We start from the raw sequence: 16,616 nt of genomic DNA, 5'->3' as shown, positions 1-16,616 counted from the left end.
GTCTGGTTATTCAGACGCAAACTATATATATGCAAATATATGACACTTTTGGTAATGCTGTTACCAAATCATGGTGTGGCTGTTTCTATCCAAAGAGTTTCCTGTTTAAATTTTAATAATACTGAATTCTACTTGGTTTTTACCTATGGAAGTACCAATTCATACAGTATGGGTGCATTTTGCCATCGGTTTATGTAAAATGTTAATTATTCTAATGATTTAATAATAATTTTATTTATATCCCACCCCATCTCCCTAAAGGGAGGCTTAATATAGTATTTATATAGTATTTTAATGGTGTATCTTGTATAGTATTTATAATCTGGTTTTTATGTATTTATTTGTCTGTCTCTATATGTAAAATACCTATGGTCTAAGTATTAAATAGGAGCCTCTGGTGGCCTAGGGGATAAAAGCCTCATGACTTGAAGGTTGGATTGCTGACCTGAAGGCTGCCAGGTTCGAATCCCACCCGGGGGAGAGCGCGGATGAGCTCCCTCTTTCAGCTCCAGCTCCATGCGGGGACATGAGAGAAGCCTCCCACAAGGATGGTAAAACATCAAAACATCCGGGCATCCCCTGGGCAACGTCCTTGCAGACGGCCAATTCTCTTACTCCAGAAGCAACTCCAGTTGCTCCTGACACAAAAAAAGCATTAAATAACCTATCTCTATCTATATATGCAAGTAAAATATTTTCTGAGAGTCACTGTGCTCCTCTGAGTTTTAAGGGTGCATCTACAGTGTAGAATTAATGCAGTTTGAAACCACTTTAATTGCGATAGTTCATGCCTATAGAATCATGGAAGTTGTAGTTTTACAAGGTCTTTATCCTTCTCTGCCAAAGGATGCTGGTGATTCCACAAATCCCAGGATTCCATAGCATTGAGGGCCCTTCCACACAGCTATATAACCCATAATATCAAGGCAGATAATCCCACAATATCTGCTTAGAACTGGGTTATCTGAGTCCACACTGACATATATTCCAGTTCAAAGCAGAAAGTGTGGGATTTTATTCAGCTGTGTGGAAGGGGCCTGAGCCATGGCAGTTAAAACGGCATTACACTGAATTAATTATACATTGCAGATCATAGAATCGTAGAGTTGGAAGAGACCACACGGGCCATCCAGTCCAACCCCCTGCAAGAAGCAGGAAAATCTCATTCAAAGCACCCCCGACAGATGGCCATCCAGCCTCTGCTTAAAAGCTTCCAAAGAAGGAGCCTCCACCACAGTCCGGGGCAGAAAGTTCCACTGTCAAACAGCCCTCACAGTGAGGAAGTTCTTCCTGATGTTCAGGTGGAATCTCCTTTCCTGTAGTTTGAAGCCATTGTTCCACGTCCTAGTCTCCAGGGCAGCAGAAAATAAGCTTGCTCCCTCCTCCCTATGACTTCCCCTCACATATTTGTATATGGCTATCATGTCTCCTCTCAGCCTTCTCTTCTGCAGGCTAAACATACCCAGCTCTTTAAGCCGCTCCTCATAGGGTTTGTTCTCCAGACCCTTGATCATTTTAGTTGCCCTCCTCTGGACGCTTTCCAGCTTCTCAACATCTCCCTTCAACTGTGCTGCCCAGAATTGGACGCAGTATTCCAGGTGTGGTCTGACCAGGGCAGAATAGAGGGGGAGCATGACTTCCCTGGATCTAGATGTTATACCCCTATTGATGCTGGCCAGAATCCCGTTGGCTTTTTTCGCTGCCGCATCACATTGTTGGCTCATGTTTAACTTGTTGTCCACAAGGACTCCAAGATCTTTTTCACATGTATGGCTGTCGAGCCAGGCATCCCCCGTTCTGTATCTTTGCATTCCATTTTTTCTGCCGAAGTGAAGTATCTTGCATTTGTCCCTGTTGAACTTCATTTTGTTAGTTTCGGCCCATCTCTCTAGTCTGTCAAGATCGTTTTGAATTCTGCTCCTGTCTTCTGGAGTGTTAGCTATCCCTCCCAGTTTGGTGTCATCTGCAAACTTGATGATCGTGCGCCCTGATGAGAGTTTATGCTACCAACTACTACTTCTCAGCCAGTCCCAGAGGTGCTACAAAATCCATTTCCACAAAATGGATAGTTAAGGAGTTTTAATGTGTGAAAGCAACCAGTCATTTCTAAAATCAGGACAGTAAATAAAGAGCAACACTAAAAAAAAACAACAACAGAGGAATTATAGACAAGAAACAAACAAACACCTCCCAACAAAGGATTCCCCCAGGCAGGAAGCAGCCAGACTTTGAAGCTGCAAGGCCATTCCATTCTAATCAAGGTGGCCAATTTACAACATTCACATTTGCCTCAGGTAGACAAGTGTTCTTTCTCCCACCCTGGACATTCCACAGATATATAAAAAAAACCCAATTGCCTAGTTCCCAACAGAACTCGCAACCTCTGAGGATGCCTACTATAGATGTGAGCCAAACGTCAGGAGAGAATGCTTCTAGAACATGGTCATACGGTCCAGAAAACTCACAGCAACCCAATCAGTCATCTTACCAAAAGTCAGAAAGTCAAAGTTCAAATCCTCCTCTGAGAAGATTCCTTTTGAGACGACTTATATTACCTCCCCTCCCATACATATATTGTACCACACTCTCAGAAAGACCTCAGAACAACCATAGCTAAAGAGATGGTTACGAAAGAAGTCTCCCGCCCACTCCTGCGTCCTTCCGGTGTCGCTTCGCAAAGCAGACTGGGAATGGTAGTTTAAGCCACGCGTTTTTAAGAAGGAGTAAACTAACGACAAAACTACAACTCCCAGAATGCACCGCCCTGCCCGCCCCTCCTCCTGTGTGTTTTCGGGAACCTCATGGTTCTTTCTCTTGTGGGTCGCGGAGAGTTTTAAGGATATAACCGTAATTGCATTGGAATGTTTCTGTGCTCACAACAGGCGATCTAATCGTGTTTATTTTAAAACGCTAAACATAATAAAAGTAGCTGGATTTGGATGGAGAAGTTGAATGAGAGAACCCGGAAAAAACTTTCATGACAAGCAGCGTTTTAAAGGTATGGTTCCACCCCTCCTCTAAATCAAGATTGTTGGGTTGCTGTGATTTTTCCGGGCTGTATGGCCATGTTCCAGAAGCATTCTCGCCTGACGTTTCGCCTACACCTATGGCAGGCATCTTCAGAGGTTGTGAGATTTGTTGGAAACTAGACAAGTGGGGTTTATACGGTATATCTGTGGAAGGTCCTGGATGGGAGAAAGAACTCTTGTCTGCTTGGAGGCAAGTAGGGATGAAAGTTGCAATTAATCACATTGATTCTCACAGGCAGGAAGCAGCCAGGCCTCGAAGCTGCAAGGCTTTTCAATGCTAATCAAGCTGGCTAATTGCAACATTAACAGTTGCCTCGAGCAGACAAGAGTTCTTTCTCCCACCCTGGACATTCCACAGATATATAAACCCCACTTGCCACTGACAAGATAGGTTCTGAAGGTTTGTTCTTAAGCTGGATTAGTATGTAAGTCAGAACAGGTTCTTTTTTAAAGTGTAACCTCAGCCAAACATATCTATATATATAAAAGGGTAATGAAATTTTGGCCTAGGACAAAACAACAAAACTACACATCCCAGAAACACTAAACTTGGCAGCACAACCCCTCATCCATGCCTCTATGTTCATACAACAAAAAGAAAAGAAAAATAAAGTCCTAATTAGAGGGAGAGGAATAATTGTTTTTATCCAATTGCTACCAGTTAGAAGGCTAAGCTCCGCCCACGTGGTCTCCTAGCAACCCACTCAGCCCAGGGGATAGGCAGAGTTAGGCCTCACTTAGGCCTCTTCCACACTGCCTATAAGATACAGATTATCTGATTTTAACTGGATTATATGGCAGTGTAGACTCAAGGCCCTTCCACACAGCTATATAACCCATTTATAATGGACTTAATGTAAGGTAAAACCTTTACCCTTTACTTTAACTACCACCAATTCCAATACTTTATTTCCCATACCACCATACTTCGCCACAGCAACGCATAGCTGGGCACAGCTAGTACAATATATATTAGCTTTGGATAGCATAGGTAAGGTAAAGGTTTTCCCCTGACGTTAAGTCCAGTTGTGACTGACTCTGGGGGTTGGTGCTCATCTCCATTTCTAAGCCAAAGAGCCAGCGTTGTCCGTAGACACCTCCAAGGTCATGTGGCCGGCATGACTGCATGGAGCGCCGTTACCTTTCTGCCGGAGCGGTACCTATTGATCTACTCACATTGGCATGTTTTCGAACTGCTAGGTTGGCAGGAGCTGGGGCTAACAGCGGGCGCTCATTCTGCTCCCGGGATTTGAACCTGGGACCTTTCGGTCTGCAAGTTCAGCAGCTCAGCGCTTTAACACACTTCGCCACCACCAGGGGATAGCATAGAGAAGTGTTAACATCCTAGTGGTGTTTTCCTGTCTGTGTCCCTGTTCAGAAAATTTCACCTCACTTTCTGTTCCTGAGATCACTAGATTTTGAAAGAATTGGCTTGCTGTGGAACCTAGATTGGGGAGAAAGCTTCAGTGGAGGCTCCCTTTCCCCATGATAACTCTTTCAGGAGTGAATTCCTTTCCAAGGGGCAGATTTCTCTCATTTCCTGTTGTCTCACCCCCATTCTTAACTATGAGTCATTTGTAAGTCAGATGTTTGTAACTTAGGCTCTTCATTTGTAGGCTAATTAATATCAAGGAATCTGTCTCATTGCAAGAGTGTATTAGAAAAGAGCATTTAGATATTACTAGCTGTGCCCTGCCACACGTTGCTGTGGCAAAGTATGGTGGTATGGGAAATAAAGTATTGATGAATTGGTGGTAGTTAAGGTAAAGGATAAAAGTTTTCCCCTGACATTGTCCATTATAAATGGGTTATATAGCTGTGTGGAAGGGTCTTGAGTCTACACTGCCATATAATCCAGTTAAAATCAGATAATCTGTATTTTATAGGCAGTGTGGAAGAGGCCTAAGTGAGGCCTAACTCTGCCTGTCTCCTGGGCTGTGTGGGTTGCTAGGAGACCAAGTGGGCGGAGCTTAGCCTTCTAACTGGCAGCAATTGGATAAAAACAATTATTCCTCTACTTCTAATTAGGACTTTATTTTTCTTTTCTTTTTGTTGTATGAACCTAGAGGCATGGATGAGGGGTTGTGCTGTCAATTTTCTAGATTGTGGGGTGTTTAGTTTTGCTGTTTTGTTGGTCACCAGGATTTCATAACTCTTTTATATATATAGATTGTTTATGCACAGATCAAGAGATCTGGGTACATTTTTTGGGGGAGGGTCTGAATTCCTATTTTCGAAACACACTACTATTTCCCCATCTTTCATTAGCAGCTGAAGCAATCCAAATAGATCTGAATGTAACATGTATGTCAAAGTCTCTTTGTCTCCAGCAAACACTTTGTAACATACATTATGCTTCTTTCTAGTCAGGCATCTTACCACTTGAGTTTATATAAATCCGTTTATATAAGGTGTTTTGCTACCACAGGCTAACATAGCTACCCCTCTGGTATATTAAATAACGAAGTATGTTAAAATCTTGCCTTTTGTTTCATTTTCTTTGCAGGTGTCTTTGTTGAAATGCAGTTCATTGAAAGGTTTTCTCTTCCATATCTGAGGAATAGCATTTTACCCAAGAGGTTCCAAAGTAAGGGACGGCCAACGGCTCCCCTTGGGTCACGGATTTTGTTGGATCCAGACAAAGTTTTTGATCATAACATGTGGTAAGATGTTTACTAGAGCATAATCTATTTCACTATTAATGTAGATAGGTAAAGGTAAAGGTTTCCCCTGACGTTAAGTCCAGTCGTGACCGACTCTGGGGGTTAATGTAGATACAGTAGAGTCTCACTTATCCACCATAAACGGGCCGGCAGAACGTTGGATAAACGAATATGTTGGATAATAAAGAGGGATTAAGGAAAAGCCTATTAAACATCAAATTAGGTTATGATTTTACAAATTAAGCACCAAAACATCATGTTATACAACAAATTTGACAGAAAAAGTAGTTCAATACACAGTAATGCTATGTAGTAATTACTGTATTTACGAATTTAGCACCAAAATATCACGATGTATTGAAAACATTGACGACAAAAATGTGTTGCATAATCCAGGATGTTGGATAAGTGAGTGTTGGATAAGTGAGACTCTACTGTAAGAGTGCTTTAATGAAGCTTCATAGTTAAGCAACTGAATACAGGCTATAGCCAAAAGAAAATTATGTAAGAATGGCTACAATGAAAGGGAAAATCACAAAGTTTAAGAATTCTTACAAGGAATGTTAAAATGCAATATTCTAATGTGTAAAACACAGTATTTAAAACAAAAATATGGTATACTAAAATAGTGCGTACAAATATAGTTACTGAATCCACACTTATAAAAACATTTAATCTACATTATTCACAGAAGCAAGTCTGAGTAAGACTGCTTTCACTCCAAAACTAGATTCATTAACCTGTGGGTCCCCAGATGTTTTGGTCTTCAACTCCCAGGAATCCTAACAGCTGTAAACTGGCTGGGATTTCTGGGAGTTGTAGGCCAAAACACCTGGGGACCCACAGGTTGAGAACCATTGCATTAACTAGAACCAACTTAACTGAACTGCCCAGCAAGTTTATACAAATTTTCCCTATCCATTAAATAAGCTACAGGTTTTGAATAGCATATTAAGTATTTTTCTCATGGATTTTCTTACAGTTTATAATATGGCACATAATGTATGGTGTTCTCAACTACTTGACTTCCACAGATACAAAGCCATTCTTTTTTGGGTATACAGTAGAGTCTCACTTATCCAACGTAAACGGGCCGGCGGAACGTTGGATAAGCGAATATGTTGGATAATAAGGAGAGATTAAGGAAAAGCCTATTAAACATCAAATTAGGTTATGATTTTACAAATTAAGCACCAAAACATCATGTTATACAACAAATTTGACAGAAAAAGTAGTTCAATACTCAGTAATGTTATGTTGTAATTAATGTATTTATTTATTTATTTATTTATTTATTTGCGACATTTATATACCGCCCTTCTCACCCCGAAGGGGACTCAGGGCGGTTTACAAGTATATATACATACAATATATTATATTATACAACTATATCGCAATATTATTAGTAATATTGCATGTAATATAAATATACAATTATAATAGTCAATTATAATTATTATTACATTGTATTACATCATAATATTATTATTAATATTACATGTATATACAATGTATTATAATATTAGTATAGTATGAATCTATTTATGAATCTAGCACCACAATATCACGATGTATTGAAAACATTGACTACAAAAATGTGTTGGATAATCCAGAACGTTGGATAAGCGAGTGTTGGATAAGTGAGACTCTACTGTATTTATATCTATAGCCTCCATAAAGTTGGTCTTCATTGCTTGTGAAGGTGACACAGTTAATGTACTATAAAGATAAAATTTGATGATCTCAATGAAATATTTCACTCCCAATATCATAGTTAAAAAAAACATGCAAAACATCTAGCTAACCCAATTAATGTCATCTAGGCAGCTTGCAAAAAAAAATAAATCTAAATCCAGCCAAAATCTTATTAACAATAGTTAAAAAGTAATTAAACAGACAATTCAATTTAAAAAGCACATAAAATACATTTTATTGGCGTTGTTAGTCGTCAAATGGTTTCCAACTTAAAAGTACAATTCAACAGTCAAACTACCAATTTGCGTCATAATGGTAAGCACCAAAGACTTACTTAAATAAAAAGATCTTTACCTACCAGAGGAAAGGCAACAGACAGGGAACCAACCACATGTTCTCCATTAATTTGTCAGTGGATACTCAACCTGTGTAGGCAAAAAACAACTTCTTCAGGGATGCTTCACATCTTACTAACTGGGTACTTTGGGAAGCGTTTACCTTTCTCCCAGGCTGGGGCTCGAGTAAAATTCATATAGTTAAAAAGTTCATAATCAAGATTAGAACAGTATTAATCTATATATATATCTACATCTATACATATAATAAAAGTGAAAATCTATATATGTGTATGTGGCACAGGAGTCTGCTCACACAGACAGCCCCCAGCCTCCATAAATAGGCTATAATTCTCAGTGCTGAGGAGCCACCAAGTCACTCCCTCCCAGGACATTGCAGGTTACAGCGAGCACATCCCAGTGTTCCTTTCTCTCGTCATTTGCATGACCCCACCCACTGCCCCTCTCTCAACCCTTTCCTACTTTTTTCTATGGCACACAGTAAACAGAGGAATTGATCAGCAACTGAACATACTGGGGAGGTTTGGGGAGAAGTCATTTATAGGAGTTGTAGAGACTTGGATGTATAGTTCACTTGCAATCTAAGAGCACTCTGAACCCCACCAATGATGGACCTGGAACTTACTTGGCACACAGACTCAACATGGCCAAATTTGCATACTGGTGGGGTTTGGGGGTCATTGACCTTGACATCCTGGAATAATAGTTCACCCGTATTCAGAGAATACTGAACCCATGTGATGACAGATCTGGACCAAACTTGGCACAGAAATTCAACATGGCCACCTGGGAATATTGGTGATTGACCTTTATCTTTGGGAGTTATAGTTCACGTGTATTCCGTGAACCCTCTGAACCTCACCAATGACAGATCTGGATCAAACTCACTTCCTGAGACCACTGCATGACACGGATGACAGAACTGGACCAAACTTGGCACATATCCCAAATTACACATTTTTCACACTGAAGCAGTTTGGGGGAGTATGGAGCAAGGATTATGGGATTTGCAGTACCTTCACCCGATTCGCCTCCCACAGACCATTGCGACCCCCGCGAATGACACAACTGGACCAAACTTGAAACACAGATGCAATGTGCCCGCTTTAGGTCCTGTGTTGTTTGGAGGAGGATGAGCCATGGACAATGGGATTTGCCATGCCTTCACTCACTTCCTGAGACCACTGTGATTCCCATCACTGATTGATCAAGACCAAACTTGGCACATAGAGCCCCCATTATCCACTGTACATCCTGGTGCAGTTTGGAGGAGGATGGACCATGGACAATGGAACTTGTAATACCTTCACTCACTTCCTCAGAGAACTGCGACTTCCACCAATGATGAATCAGTACCAAACTTGACACACAGAGCCCTCATGCCAACTCTACATTCTGGTGTGGTTTGGAAGAGTTTGGACCATGGATGATGGGACTTGCAGTATCTTCACTCACTTCCTGAGACCACTGCGACTCTCACCAATGTCTGATCAACACCAAACTTGGCACATAGAGCCCCCATGACCCACTACACATTCTGGTGTGGTTTGGAAGAGTTTGGACCATGGATTATGGGACTTTCAGTATCTTCACTCATTCCCAAGATCACTACGACTTCCACCAATGACTGATCAAGACCAAACTTGGCATATAGAGCCCATATGACCTACATCCTGGCACTGTTTGGAGGAAGATGGACCATGGACGATGGGACTTGCATATGGGAGTTGTAGTTCACCCACACCCACTGAACCCAGCTGACATTGGATCTAGACTACACTTGGAACACAGGCAAACAATGCCTTTCTCAAATGACCCGAGCACTGCCGGGTCACCAAGCTAGTAAATAATAAAAATATCACTTCAAAACAGATTGAAAACCATATAGAACCTTAAAAGTCATATTTGTTAAAATCAGTTTCCAAATGTTTGCTGTGGGAAGAGTAACCAAAAGGAAAACAAAAACTGAACCATCTCAACTTTCCCAGGGAGGGAGTTGTAATATGTGGAAGCAGCCATAGAAGAAACCTCCTCCTCTGTTCCCATCAGCCCTACCTCTGAAAGCGGCCAGATAAAGAGGAGTACCTCCTCTGCAGATCTTACAGCTCAAACAGGTTCATGTGAGACACAGATCTTCTCAACTCTTACACATAATGTTAGTAAATCATTGAATACGTTTCAAGGAAGAGAAAAACATATAACAAAATGTATTGCTGGTATTAGTCCAACTTTTGCCCACATATCAGAATTGTTATAAATTGATTCTGTCTTGATTCTAGTGATAGGTGTGTATATAGAGCTACACCATGGATTAGCACAAAGATCAAGGACCCTAAAATAGAGAAGATTTCTCTGCCTTTCTTTTGTTCAGTGCAAAGTTTGTAAACATTAAATGTATTGGATTAGCAGTTCCCAGCATTATTGGCCAATAAGGCCAGTAGTCATGCTATGGGGGAATTTGGAAGCTGAAGTTGAAAGAGTGACTTTGCTATATCCAGGCCTTGAGGCTGTAACCACTCTTAAAGAGTGTAGTTGACGTTGAAATTCATCAGGTAGAGTAGTATTCTCTGTCAGGTTTTAAAAAACAGCATTTCTAAAATGCACAGTTTTTCCATTATGGTGGGGATTCTGCACCCCTAATCTCTTATAGAGGGCCCACTGTATATCACTTTGTCACTTTATTCTGCTATTTGTCCATCCGGTAATTTCTTGCCATGGGTTGTGAATTTTATCTGGTAGAAGGACTTCGATGGAAACCAAGAGGATGCAATCCTTTTTTTTTTTGAATAATTTTTATTAGTGTTTTCTACATACAATAAAGTAAAACCCGAATGCACATAATAACATAACGGTGAGGGGAGGAATAGGGATTTGGAATAGTAACAGGGTAACAATGAACAAAAACAAAACAAACACAAAGACAACCCAACCACCAACCCAAGGTTAAAATAAAATTGACTTCCATCTTAGCACAGTATCTTGTGAATTTTTTAATTCCAAACTATGTTATAGTTTTTTGACCAGTTCTTTCTAGTGTCTCTAGTTTATGGATTCGTTTTAATATACATATTTCATTATCTTATAGATCTTATCTTATATTGCATTTTAAATAATCACCCTGTATTTTTCTTCCTTCAAATATTTTTTGACCATTTCCCAGTTTGTCTGTTTCATCGGTCTGCCATGATTGTTTTGTAATAAATATGTTAGTTTGTCCATATTCATAATCTCCCAGACTTTGTTTATCCATCCTTTTATCTCCGGCATCCCCTTGTCTTTCCAAGATTTGGCCAAATTCATTCTAGCTGCGGTGGTTAGGTAATTGAATAAGATTTCCTTGTTTCTATCTTTATCTATGTCTAACATCCCCAGGAGGAAGTATTTTGGATTCAGATCAATTCTAATCTGCAACATCTTTTGAATTCTCCAATGTATCTCTTTCCAGTAGGCTTTCACTTTTTTGCATGTCCACCAACAATGAAAGAATGTCCCCACTTCTACTCCACATTTCCAGCATTTATTTGATGCTTTCTTATTAAATTTTGCAAATTTTTGTGGTGTCCAATACCATCTATAAAACATTTTAACCCAGTTTTCTTTCATATCAGTAGCATAGGTAAATTTGAGCCTTATATTCCAACTTTTTTCCCAATCTGCTAATTGTATTGGTTTTCCAAAAAATTTTGCCCATTTTGACATACACTCCTTGATTAGTTCAGTTTCTGTTTCCCATTCTAATAGTTTTTTATAAAGTTTTGATATCGTCTTTCTTTCTGATTTCATGATCATATCCCAATAACCTTCCTTGTCCTCGAATCCTAGTTTTTTATCTTTGTTATAGTATTCTTTTAGCTGGATGTATTGGAACCATCCTATATTTGTGAATTGATTATTCAATTCTTCCTGGCCTTTTACCTGATAGTTATTGTTCACCCTGATTAAAATATCTTTATATCTTGGCCAATTTTCTCTTCCTAATTCTTTTCTTTGACAGGCTTCGAGTGGTGAGATCCATAATGGTGTTTTCAAATGAAATCTCCTTTTGTATTTATCCCAAATTTTCATTAGCGAGGATCGAATAAAGTGATTCCTGAATTTTTTTCTATTAATTTTTTGTCATACCATAGGTATGCATGCCACCCTGATCTTAAATCCGCCCCTTCTAATGTTATAATTTTTGTTTTCTGGAGTGTGGCCCAATCTTTAATCCATGTTAGTCCGCATGCGTCATGGTAGAGCTGTAGATTAGGTAAACCTAATCCCCCTCTTTTTTTCTCATCTGTCAAGTATGTTCTTTTAATTCTGGGTTTCTTCCCCATCCAAATAAATTTGCTCAGGTCCTTATTCCAGTTTTTAAATCTTTGGGTACTTCTTATGATTGGAATATTTTGGAAGAGGAAGATCATTTTTGGTAGTATGGTCATTTTTATTGCTGATATTCTCCTTAATAGTGAAAGTTTAAGATGTTTCCATTTTTCTAGTTCTCTTTTTATTTCTTTCCATTTGGTGTCATAGTTGTTTTCCAGAAGTTGGGAATTTTTAGCCGTTAAATTTATACCTAAATACTTAATATTTTTCCTGATTTGGATACCCGTTTTTTCTGTTAACTCTTTTTGTCTAGAATTCGTCATATTTTTGGTTAGTATCATAGTTTTATCCATGTTTATTTTTAGTCCTGAGATTTCTTCAAATTCTTTAAATTTGGTTAACCATAGTTTCATTGTTTTTATTGGGTCCTCTATTATGCAAATTAAATCATCTGCAAAAGCCCTAATTTTGTAGTTATATTTCCTAATGTTAGTGCCTTTTAGTTGGGGATCTTTTCTGATTGTGTTTAGTAAAATTTCTAGTGAAAAAATAAATAGGAGAGGGGATAAGGGGCAACCCTGTCTGGTTCCTTTCTGAATTTTGAGGCGAGGATGCAATCCTAAGAAGGGTTGAACCATCCGAAGTAGAGAATGCCACAATTAAAAGTTCAAGGGTAATAACACTTCAACATATTTGCATTTGGGTGCAAGTATAATCTTGAGTGATATTGAAGTATGCCAATACACCCTTGAATCCTTGCTAGCATCTGAGGCCAGGCTTAAGACCTACGTGGTTAATTGCTAGCTTCTGTGAATTTATGGAATTGAAACCTAGAGGAATATCTTAAAATTGCTAAGTGTTTTCTGCTTTGTTTTGGCATAATGTTGTGGTGTGGTGCTGGCTTCGGTAATCCTACTCCATCCTGGCAGGCAATTGAGTGCCATTATTTTACTAGAGAGATTTACCTCTTTATCCCACTCAAATCCATCTGTTGTGCTGTGTAATTAAAAGCTCCATGCAGCTTACTTCTGGATGCTGTTTTGGTTGCATTTTGTGGTTCCCTAATACATGCGAGTAATTGGACGTATTACCTGAAAAACAAAATGGACCCTAGCTGCAACCTTCTTTTATCATATTCATATGCCCATCAAGTACATTTCTACATTTCTATTCGGACTGCTTTAGCACACCAGGAGGCCAGATTTTAATAGTTATAAATCTGTGGTGAAACAGCAGTCACGTTGGATAGCTGGCATGGAATATGCCAATGCTCCCTCCATTTTAGCATAATGAATCACTGTTATTCAGGACTCAAAAGGCACCGGCAGATTACAGGCTGGCAGGCTTGCTGCGTGTGTGTGCTCAAAAAGACAAACTACTGTATTAAATGGAAGTGGCCTTGCACTTTCCATCATCACAAGCTAAAGAATGGGCAGAGGGGATGCCTGGAAACACCCCACAGAGAAAGCAACAAAAAGACAACACACCACAGAGACATTCAAATGCTCAAGCGCTACCATGGTCTGTAAGGAAGGGGACATTACTGAGAGCTGTCAGCCTAGGGCCTGCTGGAATGCAGAATGGCTACAACAAAGCAAAAGAATGGAATAGCAGAATGGCAGGAGTTTCAGAGTGCATCAAGGCCTATTTTAAAAACCAAGGCAGAAAATGGAATCTATAATGCCGCTGATTACATGTGGTGTGCTTAAGGGAGGGGGGAAGTATAGAAAAACCTATGGAAGCTTTTAGAAATAAAAAAGCATATTTCTCCTCCTGCAAATTGTTTTTTTCCTTGTTTTTTTCAAGGGACCACATGCAGTGGTCACAGGAAGAAAAAGAAAGAGCCAAGGAAAAGGCCACAGAGAACTCACTCATAAGAATCCCAGCAGAGCTGCAAGGTAAAGCTTGTTCTGAAAAGTGCCTATGACAATACAGCCGTTTTATCTATTTACTTATTAATTTTTGATGCCAGTCTCTGTGTTTTTACTGCACTTTGCATTAATGGTGACAAACAGCACATTTGTTTAGTCTTGGCTTGCAATTTTAACATCTCACTGAGCTCTGTCCTCATGTTTTCATGATCTCTCTGTGATACAAATTGACCTCTGGGATAATTGGGGACTCCACATTGTTGCCATATGAATTTAATCTATAAGTTTTATTTGTATTATTTATTTATTTATTTATTTTATTTACAGTATTTATATTCCGCCCTTCTCACCCCGAAGGGGACTCAGGGCGGATCACATTATACACACATAGGGCAAACATTCAATGCCCATAAACACCTAACAGAGACCGAGACAGACAGACGCAGAGGCAATTTAACCTTCTCCTGAGGGGATGTTCGATTCTGGCCACAGGGGGGAGCAGCTGCTTCATCATCCACTCTGACGGCACTTCCTCATTCCAGGTCGTAAATTAGTTAAACTTGCCTCCCCACTTTTTTTATAAGTGGTACCTTATTTCCTACTTGATAGATGCAACTATCTTTCGGGTTGCTAGGACAGCAACGAGCAGGGGCTATTTTTAATTTTTAATTGACGTGTGCTCACCCCGCCACGGGCTGGCCTTGAACTCATGACCTCATGGTCAGAGTGATTTATTGCAGCTGCTCAACAGCCTGCGCCACAGCCCGGCCCCATTTGTAGTTGATACAAATGTAGTTCATTTGTAGTTGATCTTGCAAGGTATTGTTGCGGATGTAACTTTCCTTAGGATTAATAAATATTTGGGTTGATATAAAAATCTGCAAATTAAAATGATTCAGTTAAAAAAAACTTCATCCATACCTCCAGGCAGTTTCAAACTGATATGCAAATTATTATTGTTATTATTGGGGAGTCAGTTGGAGCAAGAAAACAGTTATAACTTTAGGTAATTGAGAACATGTAAGGGCAAGAGGCCCTTAAACAGATTACACTTTAACAGCCATGGCAGTATCCTGCGAAATCCTGGGATTTACCTTTGAGGGAGGGGCTTGTAAGATTCTCCTCCAGAGAGCTCCATTGCAAAACTACAGGATGAGACGTAAAGATCTCTCACAATTTGAAAGAGTATAAAAAATGAACAAAGCTATTGGGGGGAAAAATTGTATACGTTTCTGAAAAATACATGAAATTGTTTTCTTTTAATGGGTTTTTAAGAACTATTCATTTTGTAAGGACGCAGTTTTAAATTGCCCTGCAGAATTCTTCTCAAATTTCAACTTGATATCCCCAATACCATGCCAGGCTTATGCCTGGAATGCCTTGGCAATTGCTGAGTGGATGCTCTAACTCAGTGATTCTCAACCTATGGGTCCCCAGATGTTTTGGCCTTCAACTTCCAGAAATCCTAACAAGCTGGTAAACTGACTGGGACCCACAGGTTGAGAACCACTACTCTAACTACTTCCACATTTTATAGTGTTCTAACAGTCCTAGGTCTGCCAGGTGATTTTCTTTTCCGTATGGATCCAGTTGCCCGAAGGTTAGAAATTCATAGCAAAATCGTTTTACAATCCGGTACAGATGCATTTCGACCGAGCGCAATGCATGGACGAAATGCTCCCTGCATCATTATCCCATAACAGTTCTGTGCAAGTCCTAATTTTTTGTTTCTTAGATGTGCCCCTGGGATTTTATTTGGAACTGGTCATTGCACTATGGATGACAATAGAAATACTCTGCCACATTTTGAGATGTCTTCTGTGTTCTGGCAACATATGACTCTGCCACCTTGTCAATGATAAACTCTTTCTTGGAGTTTCACCTTGAAACTGAAAACGCAAACTTGGATGACAGTTGTAAAACTATTCTAATTTTAAGGTATCTAGCATGATGTCCTGCTCAGTTGTGGCTGTCACTAACAAACATTATTTTATTGTTAGAGATTTTCATTAGAATCATTTTAATAGAAATTTTAAAAAACATTAAGCAATGCTCTCCTTTTCCTAATAACAATAGGTACAAAAGCTTAGAAATGTAAATGAATACGCCGAGCTTACCAATCACAATTGACAAAGCTGGAGTGAAAAATCCATAAACTTTGATAGAACAGGACTTCACATAGCATATTTTAGGCATATCAGCTTGCTTCATTAGCAAATAGCATGGAGAGCAGAAGGTTTAAAACCAATTGGATTATTGAGTTCCGTGTGATCAACTCTTTATCTTTATAATATTTACATTGCTGTGTGTTTAATGTTTGAGTAGTAATTACTGGTATGTTAAAATGAGTGGAACTGGATTTTTTTTTTCAAACTAGCTTGGGTACCCAGCGTTGCCCGGGTTATTTGAAAAAATCAATTTTTAATGGTCCAAAATGCATAAGGTTGTGGGAACCATCAATGACATCATGCCAGGTTAACCCCCTGAAACTCCATCAATGATTAAAGTTTGTCATGTTGGGCAAGTTTGCTCTCTAGATGCATAATGGGTGGGGTTCAGTGTGCTCTCTGGCTGCAGTGTAAACTACAGCTCCCACCATGGTGGGTTAGTCTCCCTCAATTACATCCTGTAGACTCAGATGGTCTTGGGGGTTCTGTCTGCCAAATTTGGTCCCGGTCTATTGTCGGTGGTGGT

The 16,616-nt window shown here is 39.6% G+C and overlaps 2 protein-coding genes across 7 annotated transcripts in view; one reads left to right on the top strand and one right to left on the bottom strand.

The window, feature by feature from the left end:
- The window catches only part of dcaf17 (DDB1 and CUL4 associated factor 17), a 38,370-nt gene extending 35,622 nt beyond the window's left edge, over window positions 1-2,748 (bottom strand). For all 4 annotated transcript variants that reach the window (XM_062964545.1, XM_008118870.3, XM_008118871.3 and 1 more), the window contains exon 1: window positions 2,489-2,748. The gene's annotated coding sequence lies outside the window, so the exon portion shown is untranslated. The remainder of the gene's footprint in view (window positions 1-2,488) is intronic.
- Window positions 2,749-2,781: 33 nt separating this feature from the next.
- The window catches only part of mettl8 (methyltransferase 8, tRNA N3-cytidine), a 39,011-nt gene continuing 25,176 nt past the window's right edge, over window positions 2,782-16,616 (top strand). For all 3 annotated transcript variants that reach the window (XM_003226158.4, XM_008118873.3, XM_008118872.2), the window contains exons 1-3: window positions 2,782-2,998; window positions 5,536-5,692; window positions 13,858-13,949. In XM_003226158.4, coding sequence (XP_003226206.2) covers window positions 2,953-2,998; window positions 5,536-5,692; window positions 13,858-13,949 — 295 coding nt within the window. In that variant the 5' untranslated portion in view covers window positions 2,782-2,952. The remainder of the gene's footprint in view (window positions 2,999-5,535; window positions 5,693-13,857; window positions 13,950-16,616) is intronic.

This window comes from Anolis carolinensis, chromosome 1 (genome assembly GCF_035594765.1).
Source record: "Anolis carolinensis isolate JA03-04 chromosome 1, rAnoCar3.1.pri, whole genome shotgun sequence".
NCBI classification, from domain to species: domain Eukaryota; kingdom Metazoa; phylum Chordata; class Lepidosauria; order Squamata; family Dactyloidae; genus Anolis; species Anolis carolinensis.
The sequence above is the reverse complement of the archived record's forward strand: the minus strand, read 5'-3'. Positions and strand labels throughout refer to the sequence as shown.